This window comes from Fusarium phalaenopsidis (genome assembly GCF_050370095.1).
Source record: "Fusarium phalaenopsidis strain FUZ10S chromosome Unknown contig_32318, whole genome shotgun sequence".
NCBI classification, from domain to species: domain Eukaryota; kingdom Fungi; phylum Ascomycota; class Sordariomycetes; order Hypocreales; family Nectriaceae; genus Fusarium; species Fusarium phalaenopsidis.
The window spans coordinates 54,382-73,732 of NW_028145398.1; the positions used below are offsets into that span (position 1 = coordinate 54,382).

The following is a 19,351-nucleotide window of genomic DNA, read 5'->3' on the forward strand; positions in this document are numbered from 1 at the left end:
TAGGATGGACTTCCCGTCCGATATTAATAATGTCTGCAATTCGTGAGGTTTACGTTCTATAATAGATTGCTGTAGATTGCAGCCATGTTAATCGAGACACATCTGGACTGCCCAGCTCAAGTCTAAATATGTGAAGGAAACCACTTTGGGTCTCTCTTCTCTTTATAAGCAGCCAAACCCTCCGTCGCATTCTTGCTTCGCAGCATTGCCTCACCCCAGAGCTCTTGGCCTCTCATGGTCGCCCGACTCACACCCGTCTCCCACACCTCCCTCGCAGCCAACCTCGAAATAATGACGCTGTCAGGACTGTGGCTGGCAATCTCACTTGCATAGTCCAAGGTCCTCTCCAGCAGCTTGTCTTGAGGCACAATCTCCTTGACAAGGCCCCATTGAACTGCTTCCTCGACGCCCAGCACTCGACCGGTGAGGATGAGATCCATGCACCGGTGGTTGCCAAAGAGAAGCATTGCTCGGGGTAAAGCTCCAGCCAGAGCAGAGACACCCCGGAGGACTTCTGGCAGCCTAAAGGTTGCGTTGGGAGAGGCAAAGATGACATCGGCATTCAAGACGATCTCAAAGCCACCACCTGAGCTGTTAGCTTTCCTTCTTGACTGATTGGCACAGGTCTTACCATGCGCATGGCCGTTGCAGGCGACAATAATAGGCTTCCTGCCTGTCCGATTCGTCATCCCAGCAAACCCACCTGAAGGAAACTCAAGCGAGACATCCTTCGACTTGACCATACCAAGCCTCTCCTTCAAGTCCATCCCCGAACAAAACGCCTTGTCGCCAGCACCTGTCAGGACTGCGCATCGCAGCTCCGGCTCAGCGTCGTACCATTTCCACAGGGCGCCAAGCTCAATGGTTGCCTCTATGGGGAGACAGTTGCGGTGTTCTGGGCGGTTGAGAGTGACTTGTAGAATGTTTTTGCGGGGGAAGCTTATGATGCTGTCTTGGACGTGGGGGTACGGGTGTTGGATCCACGAGGGGATGGGGTTTGTTGTTGGAGGTGTTGTCATGATGAGATTGAGTTTTGAATGGGAGACAAGATTGTTTAGAGATGAGGATGGCCTGGTATTAGTTGTCTTTAGAGATTGAAGCTTTAACTCACGGCCCCCTCCCTAGCTACTTCACCTCGGCTGCTCGTGATGGAGTCAGCGGCAATAAGCTCGACAACCCTGGCCATCCCTTCTTGTTATGGCCATTAGCCCCCATGGCCCTTGTCACTTCCCCGCAACCCCGGATTCCCGGCGTGGGGCATCATGGTTGCTCCAATTGACGATACTCTTTCTCGTTATTGGCGTCTTGCATCTTTATGCTATGGTTGTAAGATACATGGTTTTGTCTAGTCCCGCCATTCTCCTAGTTCACTTCACTGTCAAGGACCAATCGTTGCTAGCATTCCAGGCTATAGTACTTTCCAGCAAGCTCTACCAGCTTTCTATCTCAGGCTTGAGGACTGGCCGGCAACATTCGACATCATAGATCCTCACAGCAGCAAACCTGTCACATACGACCATAGGCGCTAGAGAATACGGGATCCCGTCCGCTCTCCCTTAGTCAAACTGGCGACCGCTGGAGTAGTAGTCGGGTCGGTGACGACCGGCGAATGCCCGGTGTTGTATGTTTTTATCTTTCCTTTTTGCTAGTAGTTGGAATAGTTGGTGTGCTTTTATCTGAAGGTTGTCACATCTACTGTTTTGTCAGTGTAGATGAAGTACAGCAGGGGCGCGAAGGGCTCTGTTGAGACCTTGCTCCTGATCAGCGGGAACACAGAACGAGACATAATGGACTAGCTAAGATGGAACCTCCATCTGCTCTTCAGTTGTTATGCATTATCTACTTTTAAGTTTCTGGCTGGGAGCCGTTCGTCGTAACTGAATATCTGTTAGCAAATCGCGAGGCCCGCAAGCAGCAAAGGGTCTCACTGACGTAGATCTCAACCCCCACGGCATGAAGTGTGAAAGCAGTCCAGCCTCCAAACAGATACCCATATCGCAACGCGACAGCCATTCCTGGGAGATCATTGAAGTCCCAGTTTGTTCGTACAAGAACCTCTTGCCCTGGGTCTTCCCCCGCTAGATACGAGGAGCACTTCGGGTATAGCGGCTTCACTCCATCTGGGTTGAACTCGCCCAAGTACTCAATCACGGCGCACTGAAGAGGTCGATACAGCCATCCATGCTGGCCAACGGTGATTGCCACTGCGATGAGGACAATTCTCATGCTTATGATGGCACCCGCCTGGAGCATGTTAGTCTGTCTCGGTTTACAACGGAAGGTAAAGAAAGAAAGCACTGACGTAGAACCAACCCCTGAGCATCCAGGCCCGATGTTGTTCAAATTGTCGCTTCTTAATGCTGACAACACCCATCACCATGGCGGTGGTAAACGATAAGCCTATGATCCAGGTCCCGATTCGCGCTGAGAAAGGCCCGCCCATGGCACGCTTCTCAATAATGAGAGCACCAACAGTACCCAAAGCTGATAACCCAAGTATCACGTAACCATTGATACGGTGGTACTTGGCCAAGTGCGGTCGACGACTAGCCGGTACAAACTGCCAACCGACCAAAGCACCAGCCGGCAGAAACGTGGCAAGATGCAACCTCATTCCAAGCTTGTTGATCCCCGGCCTACCAAACCAATAGCATTCTCCGGGGGTTGCCCAGGGGTCCTTGCCGCAAAAGACGTTGTCGATGTCAATGAAGGGGAGTTGTAGGATGGAGAAGAGCGACATGGCCCCGCCGAAGAGAATGGAGAGGGCCAGTGACCTGCCTCGGGAAAATCCGAGGGCTTGTCTGAGAGCAGGCATGTCGACCACGAGTTTGGCTGCAAATTTTAGAGGGAAGGAATTAAAACGTGCCTGGGAAGTTTCGGCATGCTTGTTGGTCAATCCATCATGCTGACGTGAGCGGCCAACCCCTTCCAAATTAGCCACCGCTAACTACCTACTGTAATGTTTAGATCGGTAAGCAAGTGGTAGCATACTGAAATGCGGTGGCCAATAAACAAATTGTGGTTTACTCCGTAAGTTCTCGATAATTAGCTATCCTTATCATTCCTTAACTGTACAAGAAGCCAGGATTATAAGGATGTAGCGGTTAAATAGTGTTTCAGTAATGCGACTAACCTATTAACCCTTTTTGCATCCCCAGCTTGATTATGGAGACTGCTTTTTTCGCAGTCCAATACACACAGCTCGATTTCCTACATGAGACTCATATTGATGCTTAATTAACTTGCTAAACTAGGTATTATATGAGACATTGTCTCTGGGGCCATCAGTCCATCGCGTCTTCTTACCAATGTATTCTTATTATAGTTGAAGCCTGGCCCTTGATGGGTTAACTGAGCCAGGCGATCGCGTCTTCTTGCACTGAGTAGCCTTCATTTAACTTAATAATGACTACCAAGAGCCCGTCCCTGGTGTGCGTATCGCGTAAACACGACGCTCGATCTCAATAGTTGACATACTGTTTCAATAGAAGCCAGGATGTCAGGGTGAGTACAACGAGTGAATGATCTATACTTAGCAGGGGCAGACTCGCTTCGTCTCCGGCCCTCGAACTCCCAACTCATCTGAATCAGCTCTCTTTCGCCGAGCTCCTGCCACAAGGTCCGTCTTCAGTTCCCGGAAACTCTGTAGAACAGATTGGCTCCTCTCTATCAGCTCCGGCTCCCAGAATGACTCCTTGATCCAAGTCTCCACATCAAACCACACATCTGGCCTGGTCGTTGCCCCGGCGGCTACAAATGACTCGATAGTCGTCAGTGCTACCAACTTTTCTTGGATGGTAGTACCGAGATTATCATGCTTTCTTTCCAACCAGAGGGCCCATGGTGAATATATTATTATTCCACGGCCGTCAGACACGAATTTGTTTGGATCACAGCCTGCTGAGAGCAACAGCCTAACTACCGCATCCGATGAGCATGCTCGTCGCAGCCATGGCGGTGACGAGGATGGCCTATTCCAGTTAAAGCCAAGTGGCGACACCCGATGAATGGTGTCGAAGAAGAGTGGCTGAAATCCGCTTATGGGTTCACAGTCCTCTGCGACTGTGAGCAAACACGGGTGCTCCTTGAGATAGTTTACTGCGCCAGCATCAGCGACCAAGGCGAGCGTGGCGTGCGAGAATCGACCCATGCGGTGTTCTGCGTGGGCTCTTGCCAGCTTGAAAAGGGAGTAGGTCCAAACGGAGAATCTTGTCTCGGCGAAGCCCCGGGTGTGGAGCAAGTCGAGGAACGGCATCATCTTCCAGAATATCTTTTCCCTACTCAGAGGGTGATCTCGGTCAGCTTTTGAGCCCCAGCGAACGCCGTCTCGGAGGTATTCGAGAGCCTGAGCATAGCGAGGAGAATGCTCGTGTAGGCTCTGCATGGCAAGATGTAGTCCAATGAGGGACAGGTCCGTGGCTGCATCGAATTCGCTGTCTGCTTCCATCCTGAGACAGTCGAGCTTCCACACCCTCCGGTCTCCAAGGAACTCGAACACAGTGCGATGCATAAAGCCCACCTCCATGTCGACCCAGTCGTCATGTATGGGGCCACAGAAGCAGAATTTCTGCTCAATGCGCCTGATGCGTCGTTTGACAACCTCGAGAAGCCCCCCGCAATGGCTTCTTAGCCGGCCTTCGAGACGTCTACACAACCTGACCTTTTTCTCTTCTGACCAAACTTCAATAGGAGGTGGCTTGAGCTGATAGTCGGCAACCAACGCGAGGCCAAGAGCATAGTTGTTCTTAACTCTGGTCCACCCCCGTGCCTCTTGTTCTGCATAGCATAGCCACAAAAGCCTTGAGGCTTGGTTTCGGTAGCGGGGCTCGACCTTGATCAACATGTGTTGGAACATGTCCCCCAATTCTGGCCGCAGATCATTCACTCGGCTCTAGAGTTCAGCTGTATCATCGTTGCGCGCGGACCCTGACATGAGCGATCTGCATGCTAGAATAACCCACAGGAAAACGCCTGAAGACTTATCAACGAGGTCTGATATGATCTGCTGTGACCCGCGAGGGTCGTCCTCGGACAGCCTGTTCATATCTGGGTGTTTGCCAATGACATCTTGTACATATGCATATATGTCGGGCCGTGTCAAGTCTGGAAGGTCAAGCTGTGGTAGTCCCCCGAAAGCTGCGACGCAATCCGGAATCGGCCTGCTGGAAACTACCACCTTGACATTCTGACCGGTGGCGAGACGTTTGATGAACGATATGCCGTCCTGGTAGTTTCCGAGATACTCGTCGAGGCCATCAATGGATAAGCAGAATCGTCCTAGATCACGAGAGCTTGAAATGACCCTGAACGCTTTATCCATCTCGGCGGGGGATGGAGACGCCACCTTGTCTTGACCGTCATGTGCTTCCTTCCACATGGCTGGCAGGGCTTCGGGAATGAGTTTCGGTTGATAGGAGAGAATCTGATACAGAAGCGCTCTAGAAAGACCATCCTGTGTCTTCTGCTCCGGGGTTGGTCGCGGGTCGGAGGCTTCAGAGCCCATCGAAATGTTGCACGGTGCGCAGCAGCGATTGTATCCCTTCGATCATCGATCATCCTGAACCAGAGTATTGAAAGTATAAGCTCATTGCACTTGCGGTCGATGGTCTCTCGTGGAGGCTCGGCGATGAAGACGGCGTCTTTGTAGGCATCAGGGGCGGCGCTTTCGCTGAAAGCTGGGGTTGATCCAGGCTTGTCGGTCTTGATGTAGCACGATAGCAGAGCCTTGGCTGCGGAGGCAGCCGTTGTAGCGGCAAACGGTTGCCACTTCTTGTTCTTGTGACTATCAGCGTAGTCGCAAACCCCTTTGACGATGATACACGGGAGCTCGTCCCGTACGCCTGCGCCCTCCATGTCGAACGCAATCACGCCTTCTTCTTTAGAGAGCCTATCCCGTTCCGCTGCAGACTTCATGACCTTGTCCCCCGATGCGACAAGCCCGATGTGCACGGTGGGGTACTGGGCAGTAGCTTCACCGTCCTGTTCTGCCTGTTGCTTGGCCCGTAGTCGTTCTCTGGCAACAACAGGCCCGTTGTTGCATCCAAGGTCCACACATGGCGAGTTGATTGCCTTCTCACAAACGGGATCGGAGTCGTTGAAGCGGTCGCGGCAAGCACAGCTCGGCAAGCCATGGTGCTTGTGGCGGTGGGTTGTCTCGAACAGTGTATCCTCTGACGTCCCCGGGTAATCATACTTGCCCCAATGCTTTGTCTTGGAGACGTCAGCCTGGAGCTTTTGGAGGAAAGATATAGTACGTTGCTCAAGACGACTGAGCCCTCGGTCAGTCTCGAGTGTTACCAGCAAGCTGCGGATATCCTTGTTTGGCCGGCCATGGCTATCCTCGAGAGTATCTTTCCGTACAAACTTGTCCGGATACTGCCTGCCAAAGTCATACTCGATGACGCGGCTACTTATTACAACGTCCCCCAGCAGTATTTCTTCATCTTTGCTGCGAGGCGCCGCGCCGCAGACTCCAACAAGAAGGGTCATCCGTAAGCCACTGAAACTCATGGCTATTGAGGCTGCAGTGCTTGCGGCGTTGGTCTTGCCCATCCGTGATAAGAGAGCAAGGACGACATTGAAGTTGCCGATGCGGCCGGTTGTATAGGTATTTGGGTCGTTAGGAGCTCGCCCATACCGATCGCCATCCTGGTCCCAAAACTCGTCGAAGGTGTAGGAGACGGCGTCGTATTCGAGTGGTAACGCGCAAATGATTGCGACTTCGAATTCGTCGCGGCGGGAGGGTCGTGAGACAGGTATTGATGAACAAACAAGCCAGGCCAGAAGCAAACCAACAGGGAATCTCGTTGTCGGTAGAATCAGGCAGTCATGGCCATCCGTAGCATGGCGCCGAACGCGTCGCTGGTGTTGCAATGTTGGGCTCATAGGCCCCAAGAAGACGAGGCTGAGAGGCCCTTGTCAATGCAGGCAGCGGTTAAACTTAACACCGAAAGCCACTGGATTTGATGTGATTAATAAAGGTACATTCTCTCTTGTGTGTCTTGCAAAATGGTAACTGGTATCGGCATAGTCTATATAAAGCTGAATGCTCACATAGGTCCAAGTGCTTCAACGACGTGCCAAACAACCACCATATTGACGAGAAGAACACACTAAGTTAGGGATTTTTTCGGGTACCCTCTATACGTCGAGAAAAACTATCTCATCTTCATCCGTGTCGCCTTCGATATCGAGTAGTAATTGATCCCAGTTGGTCAATCTGTGATCCCTTGCTCGCCTTTCTCCTGGCCTTCTGGATTTGCTCTGCCACAGTTGTATCCATCTCGAGTATAGCTGCCCAGCAATCCATGATTTGGTCCATCTTAAGATTCCATGAATGGAACTAACCCTCTCTCCACGCTATATTTGCAGTGCAACCAGCCCCCTCAATTCATCAGTGCCCTGATAAGGCTGTTATGGATACTATTCGTCCACGTCAGTCCATAGCCTCTCAGCCGCACTCCTCAATCACACCCAAGACGCAGAGCACCATGGCGCACCTGGGATGAAGCTCCCCAATCTACGCTCTTGTGTTATATATGCCTTGCCATGCTATCTAAGTAGCATAGGAATTGATTTATAACAATAATAATTTACATAATAAGTGTCCCCCGTTAGAATTCCTCTTGAAAAAAATCCAGCGATGGAGCAACGCCTGGTAGAGGCTTCATCTTAACCAGGTCCGCCCAGGAACTCTCACCCCCGGACTCCCATGATGTATACCGTACTTCATTTTTCCCCAGCGCAATTAAAACCACCCACCCGTTGAAAATCGCTACCTGTGGCGCAGCGGACGCACTCACGCCAAGATCCTCCCACTCATCCGCCCACACGCTCCCATTGTAATGCGTGTGTTTGATCCGCCCATCTCTGCCCAGAGCCACGGCGTCCATCACACCCTTGGATGGTGACACCACCGCGGGCGTACTCGTCACATTGCCGCCCAGCATCTCCAGCTCCGAGTCCTCGTCGCCCGTGCGGCTGAAGTGATAGACTTGATGGTCCTCCCCCACACCAAAGAAATCTAGCCGCTGTGGGTAGTTGACAAAGGAGACCAACGCCGGGTCGCCGATAAAGTGGCCACCAATGTCCCCCGACTTGGACCATCCGTCGTCGTCTGTGTAAAAGCGATACCAGAGGGAACCGCTGTCGCGGTCGTACCAAGCAATGTCCTGGGTGATGTTGTAATCGCGGCAGACGATACCCGGGGCGGATCTTGCTGGGCCGGTGTCACTGGTCCTGAATTTACCATTGCCGTCCGATGTGCTCCAGAAACTATCCTTCTCGATGATCCAGTCGTTCTGGGTGATGTTGTGACTCTCCAAATCCGTCGTCCACATGTCAATGCGGTTGTCGGCTACCTTGCATAGGACAGGCTGACTGTCCGCACCGGAGGCAATCTCCTCCCAGCCAGACCAGTTGCCATCTTGGAAGTGAATGCCGTAAATAGTGCGATCTTGGGAGCTGAGCGCAAGGACATCGAGGCGGTCCTTGCCGTCTGGCTTCCAGGCCATGGCGGCAGGCTGGGTCAGCGTGCCGGTCTTGAACAAGTCTTCCCAGGAGCTATAATCGAAAGAGGAGCCGTTGCCTGAACGGTGTTGTATATTGCCGTTAGAGGAGCGAATGAAAATATGTAGCTCATCTCTGAAGGCTGCTGTGGCGATGACTTGGGGGCAGACGGCGCCATTGCATAGCGAGGCTGGGTCAACGTCGACATCATCTGTGGTTTCTGGTGTATTGCTGTAATCGGTAGGTAACTAAACACGATAAGATGGTGAGAGGCTTGGTACAAGACTTACTGTGATGCGTTCTTCAAGCCTACGACAAGCCCGACCACAAGCCCAATAACTGTGAGCAGGGAGCCGGCTAAGATGATCCATACCCTCTTCCGTTTCCACCAGCGTCTGGGACTGTGTATGCTCTGCTCTGCAGTGTGCGCCCCGGATTTCGACTCTGCCGATGGAGCATGTAGCTCAGGATAATTCTCTCGGTCAGGCTGGATTAAATACATGCCCGCCCGATCGTAGGCGACCTCTGGACCTGAACCCGGTACAACTTCCGGCGCATCACCGTACTGTCGCCCTGTGTCCAACGCGGTTTGAACCATGGTAGGCTAGTGCCGCATGAGATGCGGGAGGGTTATGGGACTTTATATTATGACGGGTTTGGGCCACCTCCGAAGACGAATATGGAGATGGAGTTTGGAAGAAACATAGATTAGAGATGGTGCGGGGATTACGGTGCAAATTAATAGACGAGGCTCCAGATACCCAGCATCTCAGCTGCAGGGTCTAACCAAATCAGCTGAAAAGGTGTTGGCCGACTCCCCGTCAAAGGGCTTCTAAGCAGCGCAACGGCGTTGAGCTATACAGCGGCTTGTAAGGGCATTCTATGGAAACTTTTCCGAAGAGGCTTTCTGTGGGCAGATCCTCATGCAGCGATTCTCGAGGATAGGGTGGGACGGCGACATCGACATTGCGGCTGGAACTCATGCGAAAGCGCTGGAGTTGACTGCAATGAGCTACTGATGTTATCTCAACATCTTGTAAAGCTTCTCTTCGAAAGACCGATTCCGTTGCTTGGACTATACTTGTGACGAGCATATGCAGTTATTTGTACCCTTGTTTCTGTCCTTCATCGTCTGTTGTCCCCATAGTCTCTGGTGGGAACATTTAACATTTTTTCGAAAAGAGCACATTGTGACGATAGATCTGAATACTTAAAGAGATGCTTCCTAACTTGAACATTTGATGTCCATCCTTCTTATTATTAACGCCAAGGCCATCACCATCTACCCCCGTCTGACACAATACACAAGGTCAGAAGGATTCACAAGCCAGGAGTCCTACTTGCCGTGGCAAGCCATATCCCGATTCCTCAAAATCTAAAAAGCTATCCATGAGAGCACATCGAACTATGCGGACAAAGCTTATCGAGTTCCAATTTCCATTGCTTGCATCCCTCTCAACGTCGTCACCACCCACAATCTCGGTGTACTTCCAATTCCCCAGACCGTTAGGCGAGCATTCTACCTCAACAAACCGCCGACCTTCAAGATAAAAAGTGGCGCTTTCCCTTTTGCGAGATGAAGACGACTCAGCAGCCACTTCGTGTCTTCGTCTGAGGGTATAGTCGATAAACCATAGCTTATCACCGACGGCATGGTACCCCAGTGTAATAAGGACTCTGATAATAGCCTCATTCTTAGGGCTGGAGAAATCAGATAGACTGTCTTCCCACTCCTTATTGTATTCCAGGGCGACGTGTTGGAACCCTTGAAAGCCCTGCCAACGGGCTCCAATGCGAGCATGCCAGCTAATATCGTCTGGTTTTATCATGCTTATGTCCTGAGGCTGAAGGATGAAGAGATCTCGGTTCGGTAACACGGTAAAAAAGTAGGGATCTTTACCCGCAAAGTATCCTATTGCCGGCATGTCCAGTTTCCGTATTGCCTTGTATCGGAATCTCTCAGGGTCTTTGTCGTGCAAGGATCGCCACTTGGGAAACCCGAAATGGCGTTGGATAACGTGCCTTGACTCTTTGCAGGCAGTCCATAATCCTCCATCGATGAGGTATGTAGAAAGATTATCCCGGTTCTGGGTGACATCTGTATTGTGATTCCTGGTAGAGGACTTCTGCTTGCGATCAGGCGCGGCGAGACGTAGGAAACCATGGTGTCTGTGACAAGAAATGATATCGATATTTTTGTCTGTACCGTCGTCTGTGTTGGGCTTGTAGAGTTTGAAGATGTGGACGCCTGGGAGAGAAGGTCGAAGGGCGAATTTCCATATCTGCTCCCGAATATCCCAGGGGAGATAAACGAAGCGATGGAATGTGTTGTTCATCTTGGGATACTGTTGTGTTGATGTCGACATGATGGATATTCCGCCTGAGACTTTGATGAGGGGAGATAGATTTGAGAAAGGAATCTGGAAAGCAGCCTCGATTTATGTTTCATTGGCTACCTAGTCAACGTCAAGATTGGTTTTTTGCGGGCTGAGTCACCGAGTCTCAACAGATGCAGCACGCAAACTTTGCACTCCGAGGTTAAGTTTTCAGACACTTGACAAAGTTCGAACTCTGAATAGCGACAGCATGTAGGTGAATATTAAGTTTGTGGCAGCGAAACGACCGAAATAGCTGTCACTACGGTGCCTGTGTACATATCATACGGCAACTTGGGCAGTTTACAACACCACTGCCTATGAGCTGCCAGTAGCTTGTTCTTCTGTGAGGGATCTTGGGATAATACGATTCAAAAAGTGTGCTGCAGAGGCTTCATTTCTGTGCATGTCTGGTGGTCTTTGCAACTGAGAAAGGGGTATGAAAGCCTCGTCTGCTTGTGAGGTTCTTTGCCATCCAGGTGCCGTTGATCCTCTGTGGGTCTAAGCCAAGATACTCTGAGATTTGTTGCAATTCGCGCATCAGTCCTTGTAACCGGGGCCTCAAGTCCTGCATGCTTTCTACCGGGAAAAAATGGGAGGTTAGTTTTCAACTTGAGAGTCCATCAATGGATGGGTTGGCTGAACTCAAGATGTAGGCGAAAACAGATTCAACGCACCAGCCGGATTCACCCTAGCATAACGGGTTTGCTATAGATCCTAGGTTGCTTGAAGTATTTGATTGACTACCAAAATGTCTTTCCACATTACTGGCATCACGATTGAAAGACGTGCGTGCCGTGTGACTCTCCCCCAAAGACACAGTGTATCAAGTGAGCAACAAAGCATATGCATATGAATGCACTTTAACTCCACCCCGCAATAGTGCAGAAAATATTGCTGGGAGGCAATTGGAATGACCGGCTCGTGGTCGGCAACACCTCTCCTGTTGCTGATTGTTGCCTATCGACATCTGTGGCTTTCTTCATTTAGCAATGGCATTCGTTACATACCCGGTCAGAAGCCTACCCCGCAGCCTGTAGGCAATCAGGCGACCATGGAGGCAACAGCTATCGTGAACAGAGCCACCAGGTATGAACCAATTCATGCACGGTGTCGTGACGGTCTTTATGCAGTTGGCTCGCTGGCTGGCGTGTACTGATGCTGCTGACCAGCGCTCCATAGAGCCAGTTCTATGAATGCAGGCCAGGCGTTTGAGGGGTATCTAGTGAACCAAAATCCAAGGCCAACATCGGACCAACTGGCTGTTACTTTCGACTCGTCCCCGCCTTCTTCCTCTAACCCAGACCATCGCGTAAGACTCTCCTGCTACCTTAGGGCGTGCTGTCGATCTCAGATAACTAGATGCAAGATATGTAAAATCAATGACCTACAGGAAGGGCTTGGCATTGAACAACTATGGCCTGCTGTGGAACACAATGACCACTATGCCATACGGCAAAAGTAGAAGATACCTTCTGCTAATGCAGAGGCAATTTGGACCATTTATGCTACTCAACACCTGCAACCCTTTGGTGAGTCCCATGAAGGCAGAAGAGGTAAAAAGAGAAAGTGTGAGTATTAAAGGGATTCTGTCGCAGTGTCCTATTGGCGCCCAAGGTAGACTCTTCTTATTGTTGTCTCATCTTAGCCTAGTTTTTAGATACAAGTATTTCCTATTCATACATGTTTTTATGACGATATCCCGTACAAAGATTACCTGTCAAGATTCGAATTGGCTAGCCCTTGACCACGTATCTCTTGCCTCTAGTCAAGAGCCCCAAGGCTCGTCCAGGAAGGCATCAGCACTTCAGTTACAGCCAGCAGCGTTGGCCTGACCTCCTTGATGGTGTCTAGCAAAAAGCCCCATGATGCCTCTCTTGTTGTTACAGGCATTGCCAGCGTTACCAGCGTTACCAGCGTTACCAGCGTTACCAGCGTTACCAGCATTACCACCAGCGGTGTTTCCAGTAGCAGCAGCAGCAGCATTGCCATTAGCGTTACCGTTGGCGTTACCGTTGGCATTACCGTTAGCATTGCCATTAGCATTGCCAGCAGCGTTACCATTGTTGCCTCCGGTCGCGGCATTGCCAGCACCCGCAGCAGCGTTCCCGTTGGCATTGCCACCAGCATTACCACCCGAGTTGCCGTTGGCATTACCAGCCGCATTGTCGTTGCCACAGGCATTAGCATTTCCAGCGCCAGCAGCAGCTTGGTCGTTGGCACCGTTTGCACTGCCTTGGTTTCCCTGGTGATGTCGACGGACAAGGTCTTCGTCTCTCTTGCTGTTGCATCCGGCAACCGCATCGGCATTGGCGTTGGCGTTGGCGTTCTGGCCACCTTGGTTGCCCTGGTTGCCCTGGTTGCCTTGGTTTCCCTGATGATGAGGCTTCATGTTATTAGCATAGTGAAAACCAGGATCACAATGCTTAATCTCACCTGTCGAACTTCGAGACTGCCAAAGAGTGGTAGACCACTCACGGGCAGGGCAGCAGCAGCCATCAAGGCCTGTAAAGGTAGTTAGAAGAATGGGACTGGCGACTTAGAGAGAAAAACCATACCGTGTATTTGCCCACGGCAGCTCCTGGCTGAGCACCCTTGGACAAGGCCTGGGCTGTGAGGAGGCCGATGACAACGTTGGAGAAGTACATTTTGAATGAGGATAGAAAAAACTGGCCGGCAGTAGAAAGGATTTTGGACAGTAAAAGATGGGACTGGCCCTTGAGAATGGAATCAAAGTAAGAAAAGCTGAAAAGTCGCGCCGGGCGAAGATGTAGAGAATGTTGAACGGATGAAGAGTGAATGATTAAACCACATCTCAACAGAAGATTTGAGCTTCTTATACCATTCACCTCCTCACCTTCATCTCTTAGCAGTTTAGACAGAACCTCAAAATAGCACCTCCCACACCGATCTCTGAAGTGTAGTTGACGCCCTGAATGCCGCGATGCGAGTCTAGTGATGCCGAATTACCGTCCCCTCTGAGGGCCGAATATCCGACTTGCACAGGAATAGAAACGGTTGACACGCTCGCCAAACTTGATGCTCCTATACTAGGCGGTTTCTGGGTATTTCCGAAGCCATGGTTCGTCCGTATCCAACCATGAGACTGAGATGACAGATGACGGGTCCCGATCTGCATCTTGAGCGCGTAAAAGATCAACTACCAGGAAGAACTTTCAGAAACAAAGTGATTCGTGGATATATCCCCTTTTCCCCAGGTTTCTGCTAGCCACAAGGTCTTAGTAACGTTTCGGTGTACCCCTAGCCAAGACAAGACACTAGGTGCTTCAGGTTCTCTTTTGCAACCAACCCCTGTTACAGATGACCACCCCAACCACGATTGTCCTATTGGTCAGATTTGGAGTTTTCTGTCCCAAGTGTTTTATCCTGATGGGACTTGCTCGCGTTGATAGGCGGCTCTGTTTGGTTTCGCCAAGCGAGTTTCGACATTGTGTTTGAGGTCGCGTTTGCTACCAACGCGACTCTTTTGGCGTCTCGCCCTGTCCCTTTTCTCGGAAAAGCTTGGCGTTTTCAGTCTTGGCCGCCTGATTAGTGTCTCAAGCGTCGGCGGTTGGCCCCGAAGCAACTTACAGTGGTGAAAGATCATGACGTTGATGTGGCGCCACGACTTGAGCTGCATGTGAGTATAGATAGCCTCTCTTCCATTTCGTGGCATGTGTCGTTGGGCATTTCCTTGTTCGTCGATAGATTCGCCATTCTTTTCGTGTTTTCGGGGTGTCAGCTGGCTGCACCTAATTTTTTTCATTCCTTTCTCCCCAACTACCTAATTCTTGAACTCATCATGGACTCGAAATATGGCCCTGTTCCTTCGGACGAAGAGCAGCAGTTTGAGGAGAAATCTCTCCTGTCTCCTTTGCCAAAGTACACACAGGTCGTTCCTCCTCTGAAACGGTATTCGACACACCCATACATTGTCTGGGTGTGTCATGGACTGCTGTTGTCTTTTTCACTGGCATTCTTTGTTCTGTCTTTGATACTTCACATCCGACAACCCTTGAGCGTTGGCTGCTCCCAAGCAGCTTCTCCCTATTGTAAGTCTCCTTTTACTCCCACTCCGAGCTTCCTCTAAGGCAACGCAGCTCCCGCAGACGTAGTAGCCAACTACCGGACGGTACGATACAACATAACTCCAACCCTCGAGAGAACCGAATTTGTCGGGTATGGCCAAGAGGTCGACAAGGCATGGAATCACATCACATATGATGTTGGAGACCAAATGATCACCCGGGAAGAGCTTGATCGACTGGGGCTTGATCCCGCGTCTCTCACCATCAAGAGCCCCAAAACAGGCCAAGTAGGCTATCGTGTTGGCATTCAGGTCTTTCACCAGCTCCACTGCTTGAACTTGTTGAGGCAGCATAGCTTCAAGGAGTATTACTCCGACAAGGGCGGAGACATCGATGTGGAGCCCAAGGACCTGAGAGGGCATCTCGGTGAGTTGATTGACACAAATATCTTGCTTGTACTAACTTGGTACAGACCATTGCATCGAAGTGTTGAGGACAAACCTGATGTGTCAAAGTGATACTGGTGTATTCACCTTCAAGCACTACAAAGGGTATGAGAGCCATTGGCCCGACTTTAGCACGCTGCACACCTGCCGGAACTTTGATGCTATTCGAGACTGGGCTTTTGAGAATGCTGTGGCGTTTGGGAATGAGGATGATGATATTACGATGGTCATGTAACGAGGAAAACATCCCGCGAGGGGCCTGCACAGCCATCAATGACATGACAAGATCAAACCAATCTCGATAGTTCTATGATAAAGTCTCAGTCTGCAAATTTGAATGATAGTCTGGTCCGGTAGCCACCCTGAGCATCTAGAACTGTGTCTCCCGAAGAGTATTGACCCTCTTGGCCGAATCCGAGTTGCTATCATCAGAAGAAGTTCGAACACCCTTTTCTTGAATCTGGATCCCAGTCGAGGTAGCAGAAGGCTCGATGCGACGTCCGGCAGCATCGTGGGTGGCATCCCACTCTGCAAGCTCGACGTTGGGAACCTTTCGGAGCTGGTTACTCTGAGCGCCGTCCTCGAAACTGACGAGTTCCTGTCGAAGGTGGTAGCCCTTCCACTTAGGAAGAAGGAAGGCCCAGAGCCAGTAGTATCCACCGCAGATAAGGAGACTACAGTGTGTCAGCCAGTGCGTCACCCAGGGATAGATGAGGGGTTGCTTACATTGCAAGACCAACGACGGCATATGTAGCATACCAGAAGCTGACGTCTCCGGCATACTGTCCGCCCTCGGGAGGGTACCAGGGCATGATGAGAAGGTAGAGCTGGATCAGAATGTTAAAGATGATGACAATGTGCCACGCCTTGAACTCAGGCTCGGGCAGGTTGGCCTTGCTTCGGCGCCAGCGGACAAGGTAGAGACCGACAGCCATGGCTAGGTTGAAGGCAGCTGAAGGAAAGGTGCCAAGATCGTTGACTGTTTGGGTGTCAGGAGGTGGAGTATCTTGATCAGGGGGTAATGGTCACTCACCAAAAGTGAAGGCATCTCCGGCGGGAATAGCAAGAAGCATCAGAGCTGTAAGCGACCAGATGACAAGGTAAGGGCCTAATATGTGTCAATAACTATGTTCTTTGTTGTTCTGGCTGATGGCTTCTTTTGGAAACATCACCAAGTTCACAGGCACAACGAACCTAAAGGGGTACCAAAGGGCCTCGTAGAGACCCAAAACCTAGTAAAAGGCAAGACACCTTGTCGGCCAGACTCTCGGATTCTTCGGGATAGGCCGATGATGACGGCGATCATATTACCGAAAGAGGAAAGTGCGATGAGGAAGTTGAGGCCACGGACAGCTCCGCTATCTCCGAAAACGGCTTTGAAGAAGAGGCTTGCGGCTGTGAGGCCAGAGTTCTCGAGGTCTTCCTTAGGGACTTTCACGAAGGTGGTCAACTTAACTGTTCAAGACGAACGATTGGGCGGTGATTGTGTACTTACCAGCAGCAAAGAATGCAACATTTGCAAACATGTATAGGATATAGACAGTAGTCAAGGCGGCGGTGGCATAGATCTTAAGTGATCGCACAGGGTTCTGTCAAGACCTGAGTCAGCCGAGTCCCATCACCACAACTTCGTGTTCTTACCTTGACCTCGTTGGCGACGTTAAAGGCGTTGTTATAACCTCCATAAGAGAAAATGATACGGTACAGGGCAATGGTCATGCCATAAGCTGATGCATTGGAGCTGCCAGACCACGCATCCTTGAAGTTGGCGGTGGGGTTCTCAACTCGAGTGCCGCCGCCGAGGACGACGAATCCGGTGATGATGACGAACAAAATAGTGCAGACCTTGACGATCCCGACGGCGTTGGAGAACCAGTAGGCGTATTTGGTGTTGAACACGAGGGTCAGAGTGGCAAGAGTGTAGCAAGCTAGAGCTGTGCCCTTGATCTGCCAGTTGGTGCCTTCATGTCCTGAAATAGCCCAGAGATAGTTGGCCATGACTGTCACGGCGTATTAGTTTGCGTCTGTGATGTGGAAGTGAGGCCTGACTTACCGGTCGCGTTTGCACTTCCAAACGAGAGGATGACGCTCTGCACGGCAAAAGTTGTAGGGAAGAGCCACATGGGACGAGGGTAGGCTTGTTCGAGGAAGACGACTTCGGACCCGGATCGACTGGGGAAGTAGGCAGTAAACTCGAGGTAGACAGCTCCAGAGGCCATGCACAGCTAATTGGGACTAGGTTAGTCCCCGGTCTTGGCAGACTATATCTTAGAAGTAGGGAAACATACCAGATAACCGAGAGTCCAGTAGACAAAACTGACACCAACAGAGCCGGTACCAGACAGAATGGAAGATGCTTCGCAAAGTCAGTATTATTCACTCCAGTCAGACATCAACAACATACGTGTCGAGTAGATACCGGCGCCAATCATCATGGTAATGTTGAGCAAGGTGATGGTAACAGGACCGACCGAGTAACCCAGAGGGGAATTGTTCTCAACAGGAGCACCACTGGCATCCTGATAGGTAGCCTGGGCATTGTTGCCTCCCTTCTCAGCAATGTAGTGAGTGTTGCCATCAGCAATCTCTTCCCTCTGGCCCTCTAGCACAGTGGCAGCCTCGGCTTCTCCGCCACTGAATGGTCTTCGCCAGGCCATGACGTAGAAACAAAACAAGAAACAGCAGGGATGGTCAAAGAAGAACAGAGAGCCAAGCCCGTAGTTGTAGCCAAGGATTGCTGCATGAACTCAAGAAGCAAGCTAGAAGCCCAGAGCTACTTATACGATGCGACCTCGGCGTACATGATTTTGACCTCGGGAGGCAAATAGTTGGCCGATATTCTAGCGATGTTTGTCCCCTGTTGTATATTTCGACATTGTAGGGGCGAATGATACAACCAGGGGGGCCGAGTGGGAGGGTGCGCAGGGTGCGCGATGACAACAGACGTCGCCAACATGGCGAATCCGCCAGGTACGAGAGAAATCAGGTTGTGGAGGGTTTATGAAATACTATCGGATTATTTGACGTGTCGTTGAAGAAACCGTTTGACATAGAACTCTTCGAGAAGGATTCTACTCTTCTCTGCATGAACGGTGATCGACATGTTCCAAATCACCTCGTCACGTCTTTGAACAGAGATATAGTGAGAGGTCCACTTTGGATCTCACGAGCTTTGATCCATCGTCAAGAAGCGGCTCGACCCATAATCCACGTTGGTTCGCATATCTCCATAGTTCAAACTCGTAGATTGAAAGGACCCATCACTCCCGGTGGGATATTGTGGGAGAGCCCCCCTTTTCAAACTCTCAGCTTGAGATCAGCGGCCCGCTGAAACACACAACATCACCTGTATATTTGAGATGGCGTAATCGACAAAATGGGGACACCCTGGTTCTCGGACACTAGGAATCGGGGCCGCCGATTGCGTGATAGATCTCTCGGCCGATGAGAGCGGAGATGTTTCCGGGGTGCTCGGCAACTTCGTGCCGCTCATAGGATGAAGGCTTCAAGGGTGTGGTGAGTTATTTGTCAAAGGCGGAATGTCATCAGCTCGTTATAGCTATGGTAAGCGGTCGCACGGGCTGAAGTGAGGAATTTGGTTCCGAGTGTGGGATGCTGGGAATTGGGATGGACCGTTCGCTTTATTACGTACTGCTTCAGCTTGACTGGCCTGTTTTGAGTATCCGCAAATGGTTCCGCTGGCTGGAGACCGTGGTCGGAACGATTGCGAGATTCAATAGTTTATTTCGTCTTGTTGGTTTGGTGTCAAGGACGGACCTATTACGGCAAGACTATTACGTGACATTTTACTGACTAAAATCTGAAGCAGTGGAGACGAGAGAGACTCCTAGGTAATGGATATATTCTCCTGGTATATAGTTCCTGCTGGCCATCACATCACAAGTTTGAGGCCTCGGTGCACTCTTCCGGTCCGGAGTCTGTATCACTGCTACCCACCTATCCTCACAACTTTCAAAGATGCTTTTCTAGTTGA

The 19,351-nt window shown here is 50.8% G+C and overlaps 6 protein-coding genes and 1 non-coding gene across 7 annotated transcripts; 2 read left to right on the forward strand and 5 right to left on the reverse strand.

Annotated features, from left to right (window-relative positions):
• Positions 1–122: 122 nt before the first annotated feature.
• LRP88_12424 (enoyl-CoA hydratase/isomerase family protein) lies at positions 123–1,019 on the reverse strand (the record flags this gene model as incomplete). Its single annotated transcript, XM_083248818.1, has 3 exons — positions 123–586; positions 637–673; positions 726–1,019. The coding sequence occupies 3 exons, from the start codon at positions 1,017–1,019 to the stop codon at positions 123–125; spliced, it is 795 nt and encodes a 264-aa protein (XP_083095273.1).
• Positions 1,020–1,510: 491 nt separating this feature from the next.
• On the forward strand, positions 1,511–1,626 carry LRP88_12425. The gene has a single exon (XR_014475195.1). It is a non-coding gene; the product is annotated as a 5S ribosomal RNA (ribosomal RNA).
• A 219-nt stretch (positions 1,627–1,845) lies between these two features.
• LRP88_12426 (uncharacterized protein) lies at positions 1,846–2,815 on the reverse strand (the record flags this gene model as incomplete). The annotated part of the gene is made up of 3 exons (XM_083248819.1): positions 1,846–1,877; positions 1,929–2,244; positions 2,303–2,815. The coding sequence occupies 3 exons, from the start codon at positions 2,813–2,815 to the stop codon at positions 1,846–1,848; spliced, it is 861 nt and encodes a 286-aa protein (XP_083095274.1).
• A 2,076-nt stretch (positions 2,816–4,891) lies between these two features.
• On the reverse strand, positions 4,892–9,106 carry LRP88_12427 (uncharacterized protein; the record flags this gene model as incomplete). The annotated part of the gene is made up of 4 exons (XM_083248820.1): positions 4,892–5,438; positions 5,594–6,861; positions 7,803–8,739; positions 8,799–9,106. 4 exons carry the CDS (start codon positions 9,104–9,106, stop codon positions 4,892–4,894), a joined length of 3,060 nt encoding a protein of 1,019 aa, XP_083095275.1.
• Positions 9,107–12,690: 3,584 nt separating this feature from the next.
• Positions 12,691–13,531, reverse strand: LRP88_12428 (uncharacterized protein; the record flags this gene model as incomplete). The annotated part of the gene is made up of 3 exons (XM_083248821.1): positions 12,691–13,269; positions 13,320–13,388; positions 13,442–13,531. 3 exons carry the CDS (start codon positions 13,529–13,531, stop codon positions 12,691–12,693), a joined length of 738 nt encoding a protein of 245 aa, XP_083095276.1.
• Positions 13,532–14,685: 1,154 nt separating this feature from the next.
• On the forward strand, positions 14,686–15,592 carry LRP88_12429 (oxidase ustYa family protein; the record flags this gene model as incomplete). Its single annotated transcript, XM_083248822.1, has 3 exons — positions 14,686–14,935; positions 14,993–15,337; positions 15,399–15,592. 3 exons carry the CDS (start codon positions 14,686–14,688, stop codon positions 15,590–15,592), a joined length of 789 nt encoding a protein of 262 aa, XP_083095277.1.
• Positions 15,593–15,727: 135 nt separating this feature from the next.
• LRP88_12430 (uncharacterized protein) lies at positions 15,728–18,014 on the reverse strand (the record flags this gene model as incomplete). The annotated part of the gene is made up of 9 exons (XM_083248823.1): positions 15,728–16,031; positions 16,084–16,336; positions 16,391–16,465; positions 16,552–16,788; positions 16,853–16,946; positions 16,999–17,357; positions 17,411–17,582; positions 17,646–17,713; positions 17,762–18,014. 9 exons carry the CDS (start codon positions 18,012–18,014, stop codon positions 15,728–15,730), a joined length of 1,815 nt encoding a protein of 604 aa, XP_083095278.1.
• Between the last annotated feature and the right edge of the window lie 1,337 nt (positions 18,015–19,351).